The sequence below is a fragment of the Phaethon aethereus genome (genome assembly GCF_964289735.1).
Source record: "Phaethon aethereus genome assembly, chromosome: 2".
Classification (NCBI taxonomy): Eukaryota; Metazoa; Chordata; class Aves; order Phaethontiformes; family Phaethontidae; genus Phaethon; species Phaethon aethereus.
Genome location: NC_138582.1, coordinates 39,650,480 through 39,668,084, shown reverse-complemented (window position 1 = coordinate 39,668,084; position 17,605 = coordinate 39,650,480). Strand labels below are relative to the sequence as shown.

Sequence of the window (17,605 nt, the reverse complement as noted above, 5' to 3'; positions counted from 1 at the left end):
CTGGAAAATATTTTCTATCTAATGATGAAAAGATACTTTTATATGATGCCATTGCTCCACTTGCTACAGGTCATAGTCATACTTCTCCTTACAAATGGTAACAGAAGGGGATAATGGCTTATGTTGCAAATAATATTTAAAGTTGCCACAGTAGGAGGGGCAACATTTGGAGGCTTGAACCCCCAGGCACACTCCCTCCATCAACCTACCGACTCTGTCATCCGGTACCACATCCTCACGCACTCACATGCTTGCCGCAGATGTGCTCAGGGTGCTAAGCCTGAAGCATGGGCTCAGAAAAGCATCAGCCTGCCCACAAGGACTCGACCAGAGCTTTCACTTACACTTGGGGAAATCAGTTAAGTAGCTCATTTAAAGGAAGCTACAACTAAATTATTTCCTAAAATAGCAGGGATTGACTTGTATGTATATGGCTGAATCATTCTGGTGAAGAGAAGGTCAGGACTGAGCTATAGTCTGGTGACAGCTGGCTTAGCACAGGAGAGGAACGCTTCTTGTGTAACCCATGCTCTTGGTGATGGGTACAATCAAGTTACCTACTGTTAAACACTTAGATTAGACACTGTACAAGCTAAACATGTGCCACGCGGCTAAAATTAATTTGTGTGAGACCTTATTTTGGTTGCTGGCCTAGTGTAAAGGCCGTAAGGACCCAGTCCTGTCTGATATTGCCAGTCCTGACCTGGGCCTCACAAACCTCACCAGCAGAGATATAAAGTTAAGGGCATACCTAAAACTCTTGCTTCAAATTAGTCCCCTGCATAAGAGCTTTGCTGCATTAAGGCCAAGAGCCCAACGTTTTGCATGATGAACCCAAAAGGAATTACATGTGTTTCATATTTCAAACAGATGTTAGGTAACATGCTAATTAAAGTACAGGAGTAGTCTGAGATCAGTCTTGGTGAGGTTATTTACATTTTTAAATATGAGTGAGGGTTCAGTCACACTCCCAGCTGGAATCCTCGTATGAAGTCATGTTGCTATATTGTCATCACACCCTGTTGTGTCAAGACATTAAACTGTTCCGCTGTCTATTTAGTCATCCCGTGTAGCAGGTTTAAGTTTATGCTGAGTGTGCAGGTCAGCCTTGGACACTGCTATACGAATGTACCGTATTTCATGCTGATACCTTAAGTGTTGTCGCTAGAAACTCCTGAGCACCAAGTTTGTTTTAAACTTGTTTTCTTTTGCAGACCCGAAAGGAAGTGTGACCAGCCAATGTGTGAAGAGCACGAAGATGAAAGAATTAATATCTATTGTTTGAACTGTGAAATGCCCACCTGCTCCTTGTGCAAAGTCTTTGGTGCCCACAAAGACTGTCAAGTTGCTCCTCTCACAAACGTTTACCAGCGACAGAAGGTAAATATCTTTTTGTATCTCATGGTCCTCCCAGCAACTGACAGGACCGTTGACAGGAAAGTATTCCCATGGGCTTCCTGCGAGTTTCCAAATGGACCTAGGGGTGCCTTTGCCATTCCTGTGTGTGAGTGAAAGGCTCACACAAATCTGTAGGAACTGTTTAGAAACACAGGGAAATAAATTTATGAAAAATCACACAGAAAGATATCACAGTGTCTCAATTTTTGCTAGTATAGTGAGTAAACATTTTAGACAGCGATTTATGTGAAGCTGAGGATCTCTCTTTTGAGGTTCCTGATCTCTTCCAGTGCTTTTGATCAGAAGAACAAGTGGGATTTCCAACATATGAACTGGAAAGAGAACAGATCATTACAAATCAAATAGTTAACTATCAGGCACTTTTGCCTTGAAGCATCCCATTTTTAAGAAAAGTTAAATGAAAAATCTCCTCCTGCAAGTGAATGCAGGAATATTCAATAGTTGGCAGCACAGGATGTACCTAACATCCCCTGCCCTTGCTGTCACCAGTAAAAGACTTGTTTATTTTTAATACAGTATTAATTTAAAACCTGACTCACTGGGTTATCCTCCTGAGATAAACAGCTCATTTTTCTGGAGGGCCCCAGTGGGGCAAGCAATCAGACAGGCCAAATTTGCAATACCAGCTTCTAACTTTGTCACACAGTTGCTTGTGTGTGGAAACTACAAATGGGAAGTCACTTTAGGAAAGTAATTACAAACATCCTTTTCAATCAAAAAAGGAGGGAGAAGGAGGAGAAGTTTCTTGGACCGAATCCGTGCCCCTGATCGCTCCCTTTGCATGTAGATTTGCAAGCAGTGGTTTCCTTCCCAGCGTGCTTGCAGAAAGGGGCTGTCAAGCCCAAGACTGGAGGCATAACCCAGAGACTGCAGGATCCTTCAGAAAGCTGTGGAGGCCACAGACATGGTTTCCTCTGTCACTGCAGGCATGTGCCAAGGGCCCTTCGCCCTCCCCAGCACACTCACCAAGTTCCCTAGGGACTAGCTTCTCTGTCTCTACTCTCTTAAGGATACCTCACAGTCATCCCCCTCCCCACACTCAGGCCATTTCCTTCTTCCACTTGTTTCCCTCCTGCTCGTGGCTCAGCCTCCACCTTCTCCTCCCCCTTTTCTCCCTTCCCCTCTCACCACAGCCCCAGCCCTACTGCCCTCATGCCAGGGGCTCTGTAGCGCCCTGGTCCCTCCAGGCCCATTGGGCCACCTCTTCTTCTCTCCAGAGCCGAGAGCTACAGTCCCTAGGGAAATACCACAGTGGTGTGGCTAGAGCCAGACACAGAAAAACCCAACCCTTCAAGAGACAGAGTCTTTTCTGTCAAGAAACCCAATGGGAATATTTTGGGGCTGTTGAAACATAGCACTTCAAACAAAAGCATCTAGAAAGGCCTCCTAGAACAAAGTGCTTCCTCCTTTCAAAACCACAGCTGCTTCTCCATAGAAAGTTTCAAATTATCAATGTTTTCATAGTGTTTTGGGAGAGGAAACAAATGTCAAAGTACTAGCAGGTAACTTGTGGGCAGGTAAAGCTCCAAGTTTCCTTGGTTCTGATGGAAAGAAGAGCTCTTTCGTCCCCTGCTCCCCACAGTTAGATGTGATACCCTGAAGTGGGACAGTGTCTAACCCCGTTCCTGCTTGCTCTTTCCTTCCTGCCTAGTCTGAGCTGAGTGATGGCATTGCAGTCCTGGTGGGGACCAATGACAGGGTGCAAGGGATAGTCACACAGCTGGAGGAGACCTGCAAGACAGTTGAGGTAGGTACCACCCCTTTAAATGCAGTTATTTCAGTGTGAAGCCACATCTTTTAAACTGCTGGTAATGACCATTCTTTAACAGACCTCACTTTACCGAAATGCATTCCCACATCATTTTGCTAAACCATTACCTGCGGCTTTGTACAGTATCAACTTGTACCACCTCAACCAAAGGATGCGTCCTGCTTGGCACCCTGCCTCTGACATAGACCATGTGGTTGAGCACAAAGAGAAAGGATAATCCATATCAGCACAACTTGCTCAACATTTTTAGTTGTATAGGATATCACTGAAGTTAAAAGCAGATCCAACAAAATGTCATCAACTCACAGTTCATTTAGCATCTAAGATCAGGTAATAAATCTGTAAAAGACCACTATTAGCCTAAGGTCTGACCAGTCCTGTGAACCGAGCCTTAGTCTCAGCCACAGGGTAGCCATAGCTCCCACGTATGTCAGTGATCTCTGTATTTGGTTGCTTTGCCTCCTGTGCAGAAGCTGTTATTTAATAAACTCATGTTGCCCTTTAAGGAGTCTTATTTTTGCTCATGGGAGGGAAGAGTTTGGGTTCTTACTGTAAGTCTGAATTTTCAGGTAAAGGTTTTACTCTGATGGACCTGGAATTAATTTTGTGTCATTCAATACCAAAAGTGGCTTTCATTTCCTCCAAGAGGTTTGCACTAGCAAAGCAAACACAAATATCTCTGACCAACTTGAGCATCACAGTGCAATAGGCTGAAAGGAACTCATATGAATTGATTTTATGATCAGAGTTTGATGAAGCATCTAGTGAAGGAGTTGCATCCCTCTCAGGCCAATTAGAATTATATTGACCATTCAGAGCTGGAGCAGAAAAGAGAAACTGCAGAGAAAAAGAAGTTAATCCAAAATGTATAGATTCTAACTGGTAAGAAAATTTGATTCCACAATCTATGTACACAATTGCCCAAGACTCCTATCTCCTCAGAAAAAGGAAGATCAGAAAATGTCCAAGTTTGGTTCAAAGAACATAAAACCATTAGCCCAAATAAATGAGAGAGCACATTAGCAGCAGTCAGAACTTTGTAGTCAAGAAACATTCACATCGCAAGAATGAAATTGGCTGCTATCAGGATTTTGCAGACAGAAACAAGCCTTTCATGCAGGTTAACTGCAGAAATTTGAATAACACAAAAGCAAAAGCCTATACTCATTTAAGTTGAACTAGCTGAACCAGAAACAAAACTTCAAACATCTAGTCTGAAGTATGGAGAAAACATTGTGCTAAAAATACCTTAATAAATAAAACAGTTTCTGAAACTAGCTTCCTCAGAGTCATTTACTCAGTTTAAAGTCTAACCTTTAAACTTGAAGCCGAAAGAAAGGGCAGCCATTTTACCTTCAGATGTCTTAACAGGCTTTTCACCTTTAAAGTCAAAGATTGCAGAAAATAGATCTTAGAGTTTACCTTGGCACTCCTATGTTACATTTCAAGCAAATCACATTTCCTACCATACAACAGCTTTGTCTGAACTGATATCAGTTTGTCCTTGAAGATGAAAAGCTACAGCTGGAGCTGAGAAATGTGCACACATGGAAATAACGCTTATAATCGAGGATTGCCTCTTCTCTCTGCTCAATGTTTTGCAAGAACAATAAATATCTTCTTTAGCAGAAAATATATGATCATTTTCCTTTTAGCCGGAGAAAGCAATAGCCTACAGTTCTCTATTTAGCTATTGCTCTGATCCAAGCCTAAAAAAGCACAAAAACAAACAAAAAATTTTATTAATACTTGTATAGTTCTTAACTGTTTAAAAGGTAGTCCAAATTCACATATTATACTGAAAATAAAAAACGGTATATAAAATGCTAAATATGGGAAAACAATAATAAATAATTAAGTACTCTTTATTCCTGTGAACAATAAGAGTCAAATAATGAAGGAGAAATTACAGTGTTTCTTTCAAAAGCTGATAGTGTAGGACAGTCAATACAGATACTTCAGAACAAGCAGTGCAACTCGTGCACAGTGGCAAGGACTGTTTTCTTTTTGCTGTAGCCGTGCTTTAAAAAAAAAAGGCTGAGAACGTTTTAGAATGGAAAGTCATGTATTTGTTAACCTTTTTCATTACTCAGAATCTGATTAGGGTAATTCTATCAGGCAGAGACTTCATATGGGAACATTTTATACAGAAAGATAGTATTTCAGAAATATTTCAGCATTTGCAGTTAGGAACTTATTTTGCACTCTCACTCTTGAGATTCACAAGTCTGTGATATCTGCTGGCAGGAAATACTATATATTAGAGCTTAGAGATGGGGAAGGACCTCTCAAGGTACCCTGTTACCATTCTCTTGCTCTTCTTCCCCAAACGCTTGTTCTGTGTCAAATGGCAAAGATAGCACACACGTGTCCTGAAATTAAGCTTGTTTTACAAGTGATCTGAATGACATTTCAGAGGAGGTCATTGTAGGCTAAACTGAAGAGGAGTGTGGAGCAAGTGGAAGTGCAGGAAACTGGGAGAAAGCTAGAGGAAGGAGTGAAAGAGGAGAGGAAGATTATTCGAGGTCTAAACAATAGAATGACACTTGGGAACCGTGACTCACTTGATTCAAAAGCTTCCTTATCCCCACCCTATAATTCACTAATCAGGAATTTCTGGGAAGTGGCAGGGACCTCCAGAAGGGCAGGACAAGCCTGCACCCTGCAAAGAGTTTTAAATTAGGAGTGCCTGTTTAGCCTAGTCTTCCTCATTGGGAAGCAGAGGTGGATACTTGGATCAACCCAACAAGATCTATATTTGCTCCCCACTCCTCGATGTAGACAGTGATTTTTTGCCACACATTCATCTTTGAAAGGCTTTCTCCTTTGAACAATACAGAGCAGACCGTCACCACTTGTAGGAGAGAGCTCTGGCTGAAAGTCAAGAAAAAAGTTGGATTCTCTCTGGCCAAGTGCTATGAATAATCAGTCTTATCACTTCCAAAAGTACCATGGGACTGTTAATAATCCTGTGCTGCCAGGATCTCAGCATTATGCCTAAAGGGACGAAGATGAGGAATTGATTCAGCCTCAGTTCCTAAGAAAGAGTTTTGAATAATCACCATCATCCGCAACTAGATACAACCACAATAAGGTTATGCCCATCTGTGTGCCCTGGGGCACAAAGATGACTCAAGTACTTCTATTTGGTAGACCTCAGACATTATAGATAACCTGTCTCTGATTTCCTCCCCATAAATCCTCCCTTGCAAGTGCAGTGTGTTCTTGTTAGAGAGCACTCAATGAAGCAGTCATCAAACCCATCCTCCTTACTCAGTGAAATACGCGACGTTGTCTGGTTGGAGGGACAATAAAAGTGTCTCAAAAACTGATGTGAAAATCAGTGTCTGAAGGTAGGGTTGGAACCTGGTTCCTCTTTCTTGTCTGTGTGCTTTGTCACACACCATCTTCGTGGTACCTTTACCTCATTCAGTGCACAGTAAATGGAAAATAATAGACACTTACTGTCAAAATAGAGTCTAAGAGTGTGTATGTGAAAATCAAACCTAGCCAGGTTCTCCTGTAGAAAAAGAAATTTCTCCAGAGCTGATTTGAGATGATCGCTCATTTAGAAACCATTCTGTTCGTGCAAAGGAACCCAACTGCTAATATGGTGAGGGTTTTTACTCTTTTCTGCAGGCTTTGATGTATCACTACGGACATCATAAATACCTTTCACGATTTTTTAGCAGACTGGCAAGTTATACAATAACCTGTTTGGGGGTTTTCAGTGGCTTGAAACTCAGAGTTTGAGAACAGTTTTAAAACTTTTGTTCCAATAGCTTGGACTTTGAAAATTATAAAAGTCTCCGGGGTCATTCAGAATCCATTGCAGTGTTCAGAAAGAGGAATTTCTTTGATGAAAATGCTTCCAAGTAACTGTAAAAATAGAAACTCTTTTAAGAACATAACATCTTTAACATAAACCAAATGATTCACAGGAATGCTGCAGACGACAGAAAGAGCAGCTGTGTGAAAAATTTGATTATCTCTATTCTGTACTGGAAGAAAGAAAAAATGAGATGACACAAATAATCACTAGAACCCAGGAGGAGAAACTGGAACATGTCCGCTCCCTGATGAAGAAGTATGCGGATCATTTGGAAGCTGTATCGAAGCTGGTTGAATCAGGAATCCAGTTCATGGAAGAGCCAGAAATGGCTGTGTTTTTGCAGGTATAAAGTCTATAAATAGAGATAGAAAAAGAATGATGGGTTTATCAAACTACTATTTAAGCATTTCTTGATTTTAGGCACATTCAGAATTTGGTCATCTTTGAGTGAACATTTACACAAACTCATTTTTTAAACACTTGCATCAGCACAGACAAATGACTAGTCTTCTTGTGAATAGTATCCAAACCAAGAACGTGAGTATTTGCTATTTGCACCAAAATCTACTACCCTGTGTATGAATTTCTGGTCCCCAAAGAAGAAACATGAATTTTAACACTTTCCAACATATCTTTATTGTCCCACCACTATAATATATATGTATATGAAATTCAGTGAGTTATGGATTTCATATGCATATTGACAGAGTGACTAATTTCCCAAGAATAAATATTTATGTTCTAAGTCACATTTTTATGGCTTTACTTCATTTTTTCCCCTTCTGTTTTCTTACTATAAACTTAGGAGAGCTGATTAGGAAACCATTAGCAGCTTGTCCACTGAATTAATTAGTGTAGAATTTCTGTCCTGCAAGTTTACTATTCCTCTATATTCAAGGCTGGAAAGGTGTTTTCTAAAAAAAACACCCTTATTTTCATCAAAGAATTCCCTTTGAAGAGTACAATATTTTTTCCAGACAAATAAAATTTTGTGTTTCCAGAAGTATGCCCTTACGGACACTCAAAGATACAGTTACTGTGACTAAAGATGGCAATGGAACAATTGCTTTTCACCACAAACACACAAAAAAAGAGCAAAAATATTTCCATTTAATTTTTGTAGAAATTGTACATATTTCCTATCATATTCAGATTTTAATTAAAAAGTCTTCAATGTACTTAAAGGTTTACTTAGCTGTATACTAATTACCACCCAAATTTGATCTCATTTATAGATCTCATGGTTGCCATTTATGAGATCCATATTAATGTGTTTAGAAGCAGCCAGTGTAAGAATTAAATCTCAATGCATAAAATCTCTGAAAAAATGGAACCATTTAAGAAGTCAGTTATTTCCTTTTTGTTTTCACAGAATGCCAAAACATTGCTACAAAAGTAAGTATTTAAACTTGAGACTCTCTATCTTTATAATGAATTACAAATTACAACTGTGTCTGCAAATCCAAATGCCAATAACCAATCTCTCTTTTTAGAATTACTGAAGCATCTAAAGGATTTCAAATGGAAAAAATAGAGGATGGGTATGAAAATATGAACCAATTCACAGTGAACCTCAGTAGAGAAGAGAAGATAATCCGAGAAATTGATTTTGACAGAGGTATATCATTTATTTCACCTAAACTACTTTCTTAAATTGCAGCTGTGTGTAATTTACATGATGATACTGAGTAGGAAAACTTGAATAAGATATTTCTCTCCATCTCAAAGTGTAACTAGACCATTTTGTACCAATTATAATCAAAAGCAAAATCCATCACAGTCAAAACTCACATAACCTGTTGACACCATTAATCTCAGTTTTTATGTGGCCTCGACACTTTCCCAAGCCCATGATTTTTACTGACTCCTCATGTGAAGGGACCACAAAATTAAGCTTTTATCTCAGTCTGTAAAGTCCTTTGTTCCCTAAAAGATGTCATTATTGTATGACCTGTCTGGTCTAGATAGTCATTAAAGAAATAGAATGTTTACTATTAAAAGAAGTGCTTATGAAACATACTTCTTAAAATCTTTTAAAATAATTATCGATAAATTTAACAGAAACATAATCAAAACTCAAGATCACAGATTTATAAATGGAAGCAAAAAATTGTAGTCTTTCATGCATTTAACATCTTTGTCATGTCATCTGTCATGACATCATAACTAAGCATGCTTTATATGTCTATATAATAATGCAAAGTTGTAATTCTATATTTACCAAATTCACCTGAAACCTAGGCTCATCTATGCTTTACCTTACAGAGTAAGCCAGAAGAAGTTAATGGAGATAGATGTTTCAAATAAGCAGATCTCTCCTATTAAAAGGCAGCAGTAATAGTCATCTGGATATCTCTAATTTTCTTGCTAGCACTGGCTTCTGCCAGTACATTTACATTTACCTTTATCAGCCCAGTTAAGTCTCATGCAGATGCCACCCATCGCTTACTCCCCTGTCATGATTTATACTAACTTCAGAGTGCGTGTCTGCTGCCTGCGAGGGACCTTGCGTGCCTACTGTGCAGCTCTTGGTCTGTAGGTTGGGATCCATGAACTAGCTGTACTTGGCACAGGGACCCATGTAGCGGGCACAGCAGCTGTGACACCAGTCAGCAGCAGAGGAGCAGGTGCCATCTTGCAGGGCCATGAACCTCCAGGGATTTGTCCTGGGAGTGACAATCCCTAGTCACAGCCTCATGCCCAGTTCATCCCTGCCATCAGCCACAGCTGCCACATCCCTGCTATGCATGTGCCTCTGCCAGGATCGTGACCTCGAGCTCTAGACACACACCCCCACCATGTGATGGGGAATGTGACACTCACCTCTTGGGGACAAGGCATTAGTAAGGGCTTTGGCAATCAGGAGTTCAGTCCTGCATTTGAAACTCCTACTACAGTCAGTGAGGTCCTCTGCAGCCAGGGGACTTGGAAGCAGAGATTCAGCACTCTGCTTACAGGAGTCCATTTGCCTGCAGAAACATTTCTCCATTATAAGGGCATTACTTAATTTGCAGATCTATATTCCTTCTACATACTCAGGCAGAACCACAATCTGTGCAAAACACAGAGCCAGTTTGTAGCTTGGGTTAGTCCATCCATCTCTGTTTACTTCTCTGAAGTGCTAGCATGGCTCTGAACAACATCTGACATTTGTGAGGATGAATAGTGTGATTATGCAAAAGAAAATGCATTGTTAGGGGGCTCCCTCTGGAAATGACCCAAGCCATGAATGCTGACAACAGGAAGTGTCAGATGATGCAAAAGCAATGATTTGACCAAGTTTGACAGTCTGATTTTAGGGAGGTTGGTATCCCAAACCTCCAGTCATGTATTTCAAAGCACTGACATTGTAAAGATCTATTATGATGGCTTCAATGGTGTTTAAAACAAACATAGACATAAAATTGCAAGATGGAATTTTTTCCTGTCAGATTGTGCCAGACCAAGTATCACAGAATCACAGAATCACAGAATCATTAAGGTTGAAAAAGACCTTTAAGATCATCAAGTCCAACCATCAACCCAACGCCACCATGCCCACTAAACCATGTCCCCAACTGCCACATCTACATGTTTTTTTTAATACTTCCAGTGATGGTGATTCCACCACCTCCCTGGGCAGCCTGTTCCAATGCTTCACCACTGTATCAGTACAGAAATCTTTCCTAATATCTAGTCTAAACCTCCCCTGGTGCAACTTGAGGCCATTTACTCTTGTTCTATCATTAGTTACTTGGGAGAAGAGACCAACACCCACCTCACCACAACCCCCATTCAGGTAGTTGTAGAGAGCGATAAGGTCTCCCCTCAGCCTCCTCTTCTCCAGACTGAACAACCCCAGTTCCCTCAGCCACTCCTCATAAGACTTGTGCCCCAGATCCCTCACCAGCTTTGTTGCCCTTCTCTGGACACGCTCCAGCACCTCAACCTCCTTCTTGTAGTGAGGGGCCCAAAACCGAACACAGGATTCAAGGTGCGGCCAGTGCCAAGTACAGGGGCACGATCACTTCCCTACTCCTGCTGGCCACACTATTGCTGATATAGGCCAGGACACTGTTGGCCTTCTTGGCCACCTGGGCACACTGCCAGCTCATATTCAGCTGGCTGTCAACCAGCACCCCCCAGTCCCTTTCCACCAGGCTGCTCTCCAGCCACTCCTCCCCAAGCCTGTAGCGTTGCATGGGGTTGTTTTGACCAAAGTGCAGGACCCAGCACTTGGCCTTGTTGAACCTCATACAATTGTCCTCGGCCCATCAATCCAGCCTGTCCAGATCCCTCTGCAGAGCCTTTCTGCCCTCGAGCAGATCAACACTCCTGCCCAACTTGGTGTTGTCTGCAAAGTATCCTCTCCCCAAAAAGTACAGGGCTATGCTGCACATCCCTCGTGACAATAAATGTATTGGCAGGATTTTCTGTCCTCCTTCCCATGGAAAGGGACAGCTTAAGATTTTAAAAAGCATGTGTGTTCGATGTCCTCCCTGACATGAAGCAACTGCTGCCAGCTCCATGGCAGTGGCCAGTGCAGACTGGTCGGAGCAGGCTCCTTGCTGGTGCCCTCTTCCCAACCTGTGTCCTCTGCCAGCATCAATAGCTGTGCCGGGCAACTGTAAATGGCTTTCAGTTACATAAAGATGGTAGCCATCTCCATGTGGTGCTCAGCCGTGTCCTTTGATTTGTCCTATTAGTGGAGGAGGGAGAAGAAGAAGAGGAGGAGACAGTGGATGGTGAAGATTTGGATGAAATCCACACAGAGTCATCAGGAGAGGAGCAGGAGGAAGAGGTGGAGGAGGAAGGGGCTGAGAGAGCATCACAGCCACCTCAGCAGGACCCCAAACCGCAGAGCACAGCGGGGGAGCCCCCAGTTGAACCTGCGTCGGCACCGCTGCCCATCACCCCAGCTAGTCAGGTAAGTGCTGCCGGTGCTTCACTGCTCTGCCAGCTTGCTGCACGCACCCCGGCAGAGCAAGAAAACACTTTCCTGCAGTCTGTAGGCACCGTACATCAGGAGCATGGCTAAGGGAGTTGCTGCACTGGAGAGCAAAATCGTTTATTGCCCTTGTACACATTTACGCAACTGTACCCTGTCCTCTCAACCTGCGTATATATTGCTTGATAGGCAAAAAAATTATGCTGCTAGATAAATTGAGATATATATGGGATACATAAGATATAAATAAAAAGATTCAATTTGGGAGTTAAGCACATTACAATGGATGTTCTGCTGGCTGTTATTTAACTCAGGCTATTATAAATGAAATGCTGTTAAAATATTTATACTAAGAGAATTTGGCATTCCCTCTGGATTTAGTGAGCTTTCCACCACCAATTTTTAGATTCTACTTCTAATCTGTTTTCTGTGAATGGCATTTGCTGCCTTCTGCTCTGGTCATCCCAGGGATATCGTTTACACAGATGATACACCAAACAGAAGAGGAAACTGCTTCTTACAACCTAGCAGCAAACAGGTGCAGGGTGTGAATAATTTAGGCCATCACTTTTTCGTAAGGAATGTTATTAGAATGAAACCATGATTTGCTGCATATTCTAAAAGATCTACATAAAAAAACTATACTTCATGTACTGCTTTAGCTGCCCTTAGATACAAATAGCTTAGAAAATTCTCCTCTTATGCAATTTACCCAGTGAAGTTTCTGAGTGGGTAAAGGCTGCTGTGATGATATTTGAGGAGGTCAGTGTGAAAACAAGTTTTGATTGTAGCAAGCTCCCCATATAAAACGAGGAGAAATAAATACTATAGATCCATTCCTACTTTGATTTAAAAACATACGTGAGTTTGTCCCAGTTGTGTGAAGATGCTCTTAAATCAGATTTCATTGATTTAACCAAAGTTTGTCTTCTGAGGATTTGTGCTGACTTAACTAAACTTACGTAGCCTAACTGATACAGGTTTTTATGCAAACAAGAACTAGACATAAGCAATTCTGACCAGTATCATTAAGTCCCTCACTTCTAAGGTTAAAGTGGGAAAAGTATGGCATGCTGCTGTAACAATTGCAAATGCCATTAGGAGTTGGTCAGATGTGGAGTCAGACACAGCATGTGGGCGTTGCACTGTGTGGGATACCTGTATTTCAGCTTTTGCCTTCTGATGTAACAAAGGCAAAGCAGAAATGCTGTGATGATAGCAGGTACTGTGTGGGTGAGCCCCGAGAGCTTGATGCAGGTAGAGAGATGCAGTTCAGCCAGCTCTTCCTGGCAAAGGGCAACTGTGCTTGGCTTATAGCATTGGTAGGAAGGCTGGTGGGCAAATGTTTCTCTCCAGTGTCTTTGTATTTCCCTTATTCTGACTGCTGATATCAACAGACTCATTGGCAAATGTGTTCGTCTTAACCCAAAACCCAAAAAAACATTCAAAGGTACCTACACCTGTCGTCCATGGCTGGTACCTGTTCATGAGGCTCTTATGCAGAATTTCTTATATTTTTAGGATTGAACTGGGTGTTCATCTGAATGAAGAAATGGCTTGCTCACTCCTTTCTCAGTCAGCATCCCCTTCCCACCTGAGTCTACCCTCCTATCTATTTTTTGTGTAACATATTTTCTTTCCCATATCTGTGCTATTCAAATGATAGTTGCTTTTGCTTTGCATTTTGATTGTAATTCTTTCGGACCATATACTAGGACAAACCTATTCATCACAGTGAGATATAACAAGCACGGCATGCAGAGCAACATGGCTACAGCAGGAAGGTAACGTCGTGCACTCTGCTTGTTCTTCTCTTTATCTGTCCTGATTAAGGATGAGGTTGTGACACCGAGTGGTTCTCAACAGACCCCAGAGTCTGACACTCAAGTGCCGGCCACAGCAGAAACCATCGACCCCTTGTTTTACCCTAGCTGGTATAAGGCTCAGTCACGGCAATCAAGCAGTCCAAGCTCAACCCCGGTGAGTGGGTTGGGCAAAATAGGGCCTCCTGTTTCTCTGGAAACAAGCGCAAAGAAGGCAGAAGCCCCTTCAGCGGCAGCGATTGAGGAGAGTGCACCGGGGAGTGGTAAGGAAAGTAATGCCACTGCAGCGACGTCCAAGGTCAGTGCTACCAAAGTCACCCCAGAGGGCTGTGACGTGCAGCAAGGCGGGAACGGCAATTCTTAAGGAAAATGTGTCTTAATTTTCCTCTGCATGCTAAAGAATAAGAATAATCTCGGAAGTATGGAAACAGCATAAATTGTCATTTCAGCAAATCCACTGGATTTTCAGATGGTTTCAAAATGTGTCAGGCTGACCTTTCAGCTTCAGAGTAGCATGCCGACGGTTGCTTGTGCTTAACTGCCGGTGCACCTTGCTTGTGCAAGCTGTTATCCAAGGTGCTCACACACACGCTCAGGAGCTGTTGGAGAGCCTGGCGATGCCTCTGCGCAACCAGATATTTGCATGCATTAGTAGCAGACAAATCCCGTGCATGAGATTATTCTCATCACCTGTTGAAAGCCTGTGTACATCATATACCGTCCTACCACTGCTGGTAGAGCAGCTACGGCTTGGCTTTGCCTTCTGCAGTTCTGTGGCTGCATCTGGAGCATACGGCTTCCCCATGTGAACATGAAGCTATGCAAATACCTGGAGCCTTCCTGTGTGTTTGATTGCCTCTCAGTAAGCAATGTGATTTCCTGGGTTCAGATCTGTTGCAGAGGGTTTCCTCCAGGATTGTTGGGACTTGATTAAAGGAGAGCATGAAGATAATATATTCCAGTCCTGTGTTAGACTACCAGCAGCATGATGGGACAACAGAGACTGATGTGCTGGGATACAGGAGGTTGTTTCCCTTAAAATGACAATGTTAGTGTTGGGATAACCTGAATTTGAATATTATTTTTTCTGCGTATGTGTGCAAACTCTACATGAGTCAAAGATTCAAGGAACAGAGCTGAGGGAGTTGTGTGCGAAGGACTGGCACACTACACCTGCTCCTGCTCTAGTGCCTGGCAACCAGCCATTGAGCATCACTCTCTAAATTAGACCGTCCTGCTTTACAGTCTTAAGACGTATGTTTTGCCAAAGCAATTACCTGTATGTGTGTGACAAGAGGAGATTGTGTGTATGTGAAAAAGCACAAGTGGGTATTAAGTATTTCAGTGCCGTTTCCTTTAAAGTTGGAGTTGGCCTTTCAGCATACATAAGAAGCCCTACAATGAACCATCATGTGGCAGGCAGAAAGTTAGGAGTTCATACCGATATGATAAAAGGGCACTTATGTTTTAGCTGGAGGCTTTAGTCAGTGACAATTGAATTTGGTGGAAGGATTCTCGACAACTTCAGTCTTAACAAAAGCAACATTTGATCCCCAAATTTCAGTAGTTATTTTTCAAGTCAGGGTTTGATTTGAGAGCAAGAGTGGAATAAAAAAAAAAAAGTATTTTAAAATTATGAAATCTGCTATGACCTCATCTTCTTAAGTATATTCCAAATGAGCTGGCAAAAGTAGGTAAATTCACAGTGAAATTTATTGCTGCTGTTTCTTCCTATCGGTTCCACTGATGACCAGGCAGCCAAACCTCACCATAGGCAGGCAAAATCTGTACTGGGTTAATTCCCTGGGAACTTGGCTGACTGTGGTCTGATTCCCTGGGTCCTAATTTACCAATAGCAAGTAAAGGAGCAAAACTAACATTTGTTGTGGGCAACTGTCTGAAAAACAGCAGCAGTCTGGTACCCAGCTCTCTTCCTTGTTGGGTACCAGGAGTAAAAACGGGCACATGGGAAAGATGTCAGCTCCTGTTGGCATGTGAGTTTGGGGGTGCTGGGTTTCGGTATCTTCCCAGATCACGAATGACACTGACGTTTTGGGAGGAGGAGGACATTAAGAAGAGTAGCGCGTGGATGGGGGAAGGAAGGAGCAGGGGCTACTGCTGAGGATGGAGTCATCTGTGGGCTGGAGGCAGGGGAAGCGATAGGAAAGTTCAGGGAGCAGAAAGGTGCAGCATGTGCTGAAGAACAGAAAAACCGGAGTGACCCAGCTAGAAAGGGTGATGCCAGGGGATGATGCTGAGGTTAGATTTGCGGATCTGAGCTGAAATGTGTCTATGTCATGAGCAAAATGGCCTCTATTGTGTGGCAGTGATCATTTTTAAGTATGTGAACTTCAACTCTGTTTTTTTCCTGCATGTGATTTTTACACAGCCCACTCTGAAATGCCATATTTGTTTATTTTTTTTTAAACCCTGGCTGTTGTTCCCCACACCACTGTTTTTACTTCCTTTCTCCAATTAAAAGATATAATGGAAAAGTGCTGTGGAAACAGAGCTTTTTCACTGAATGTAGTGATAATGACTAGTTTGTGTCGTGACAACACTGGTGAAGCACTCTTCTTATTTTCTCACAGGAGTTAGCATTCTGCATATCACTTTTGGCATTTCTTATCATACTACATCATCTTTGGAATCTGATTCAATACATGATTTGTACTTTCATGGGTAGGAAATATTTCATTTTACCATTAACTAACAGTTCAAATACTGTCTCTGGTGATGTTCCTACGTGGTTTTAAAGGACTTTTTCCCTTTCTTCCCATCCAAAAACATCATGCTAGTTCACAATACAAGCTGCCTAAAACATTTCTTCCTTGCGCCTTTGAAACGCCACCCTTCAGCTTACTCCTGCATGGTTAAACATTGCATCTCCCTGGTTCAAAATGAAGAGAGACATTTACTCCTTCAGACATTATGGGCTTATATTTCAGTTGCTCTTCAGATGACCAGCAGGATGGAGAACCTCTGGGTTGACAAGAGATGTGAAGAGCCCCGAGCTTGTTCAGTCCAACATACGGGGGAGGAAGATCTGGAAAATAATAGTTGCCATCAGAGGGGTAAACATCAGGAAGAAAAATCCACTGAATAAACCTACTGCCAGGATTCCCACCGTGAGCAGATCACCAGAGCTCCCTCATGGGGATGGATTGAGCCCTGCCCCCTGGAGATCCCGATGGGACCCCTGCAGGGAGCAAGGCTTGAACCATCCCCTGAGGGAGCACCACCATGGAGAGAGTCCCCTCACACCCCAGCCAACACAGCACACCCCACACACTGGCGACTCCTCTTCAGGTCCTTTTTCCACCGAAGGTATCCACAGCCATCCCTCCCACATTCCCAGTGAGTGTTGAACACCAAACATGGCCCTGAAATGCATACCCATATAGATGAGGGGGATCACAACCCTTTAGACACCCAAGGCTCTGTGTGTACTTTTAAAAATCCATGCTTAAAAAATGTTTTTCTATAGGCAAAGGGTTTTTTTTCATTAGGCACTACTTAAGAGCTGAAATATCTAGAAGACCAAGGACTGAGAACTTCACTACCCAGTGAAGTTGTCCTGAATGCAAATACTGTAAATGAAACCTTAACTATTCCATAACATCTCTTCTGGAGTAGCTCCTTTTTTGGTAGCCACTGTCTATGGTTTAGTTCTTCCAGCTCCAATTTCACAATCTTCTTAGGTAAGGCATATATGTATATTCAATTTCCAAAGTGATATGGCTGATCTGCAGAGAATTCTGTTACCACTGGGGCATTTAATCTTATTTACCAAAGACCTCTGACACAAAACAACTGTAGTTACATTTGGGTAT

At 42.3% G+C, this 17,605-nt stretch overlaps 1 protein-coding gene across 1 annotated transcript in view; it reads left to right on the top strand.

Annotated features, from left to right (window-relative positions):
* Positions 1–17,605, top strand: part of TRIM55 (tripartite motif containing 55) — a gene marked incomplete at its 3' end in the record, with an annotated part of 38,863 nt that overhangs the window by 7,515 nt on the left and 13,743 nt on the right. Inside the window, exons 3-9 of the mRNA XM_081996944.1 lie at positions 1,215–1,380; positions 3,071–3,166; positions 7,132–7,365; positions 8,395–8,417; positions 8,516–8,640; positions 11,708–11,928; positions 13,783–14,070. Of these exons, the coding sequence (XP_081853070.1) occupies positions 1,215–1,380; positions 3,071–3,166; positions 7,132–7,365; positions 8,395–8,417; positions 8,516–8,640; positions 11,708–11,928; positions 13,783–14,070 (1,153 nt within the window). The remainder of the gene's footprint in view (positions 1–1,214; positions 1,381–3,070; positions 3,167–7,131; positions 7,366–8,394; positions 8,418–8,515; positions 8,641–11,707; positions 11,929–13,782; positions 14,071–17,605) is intronic.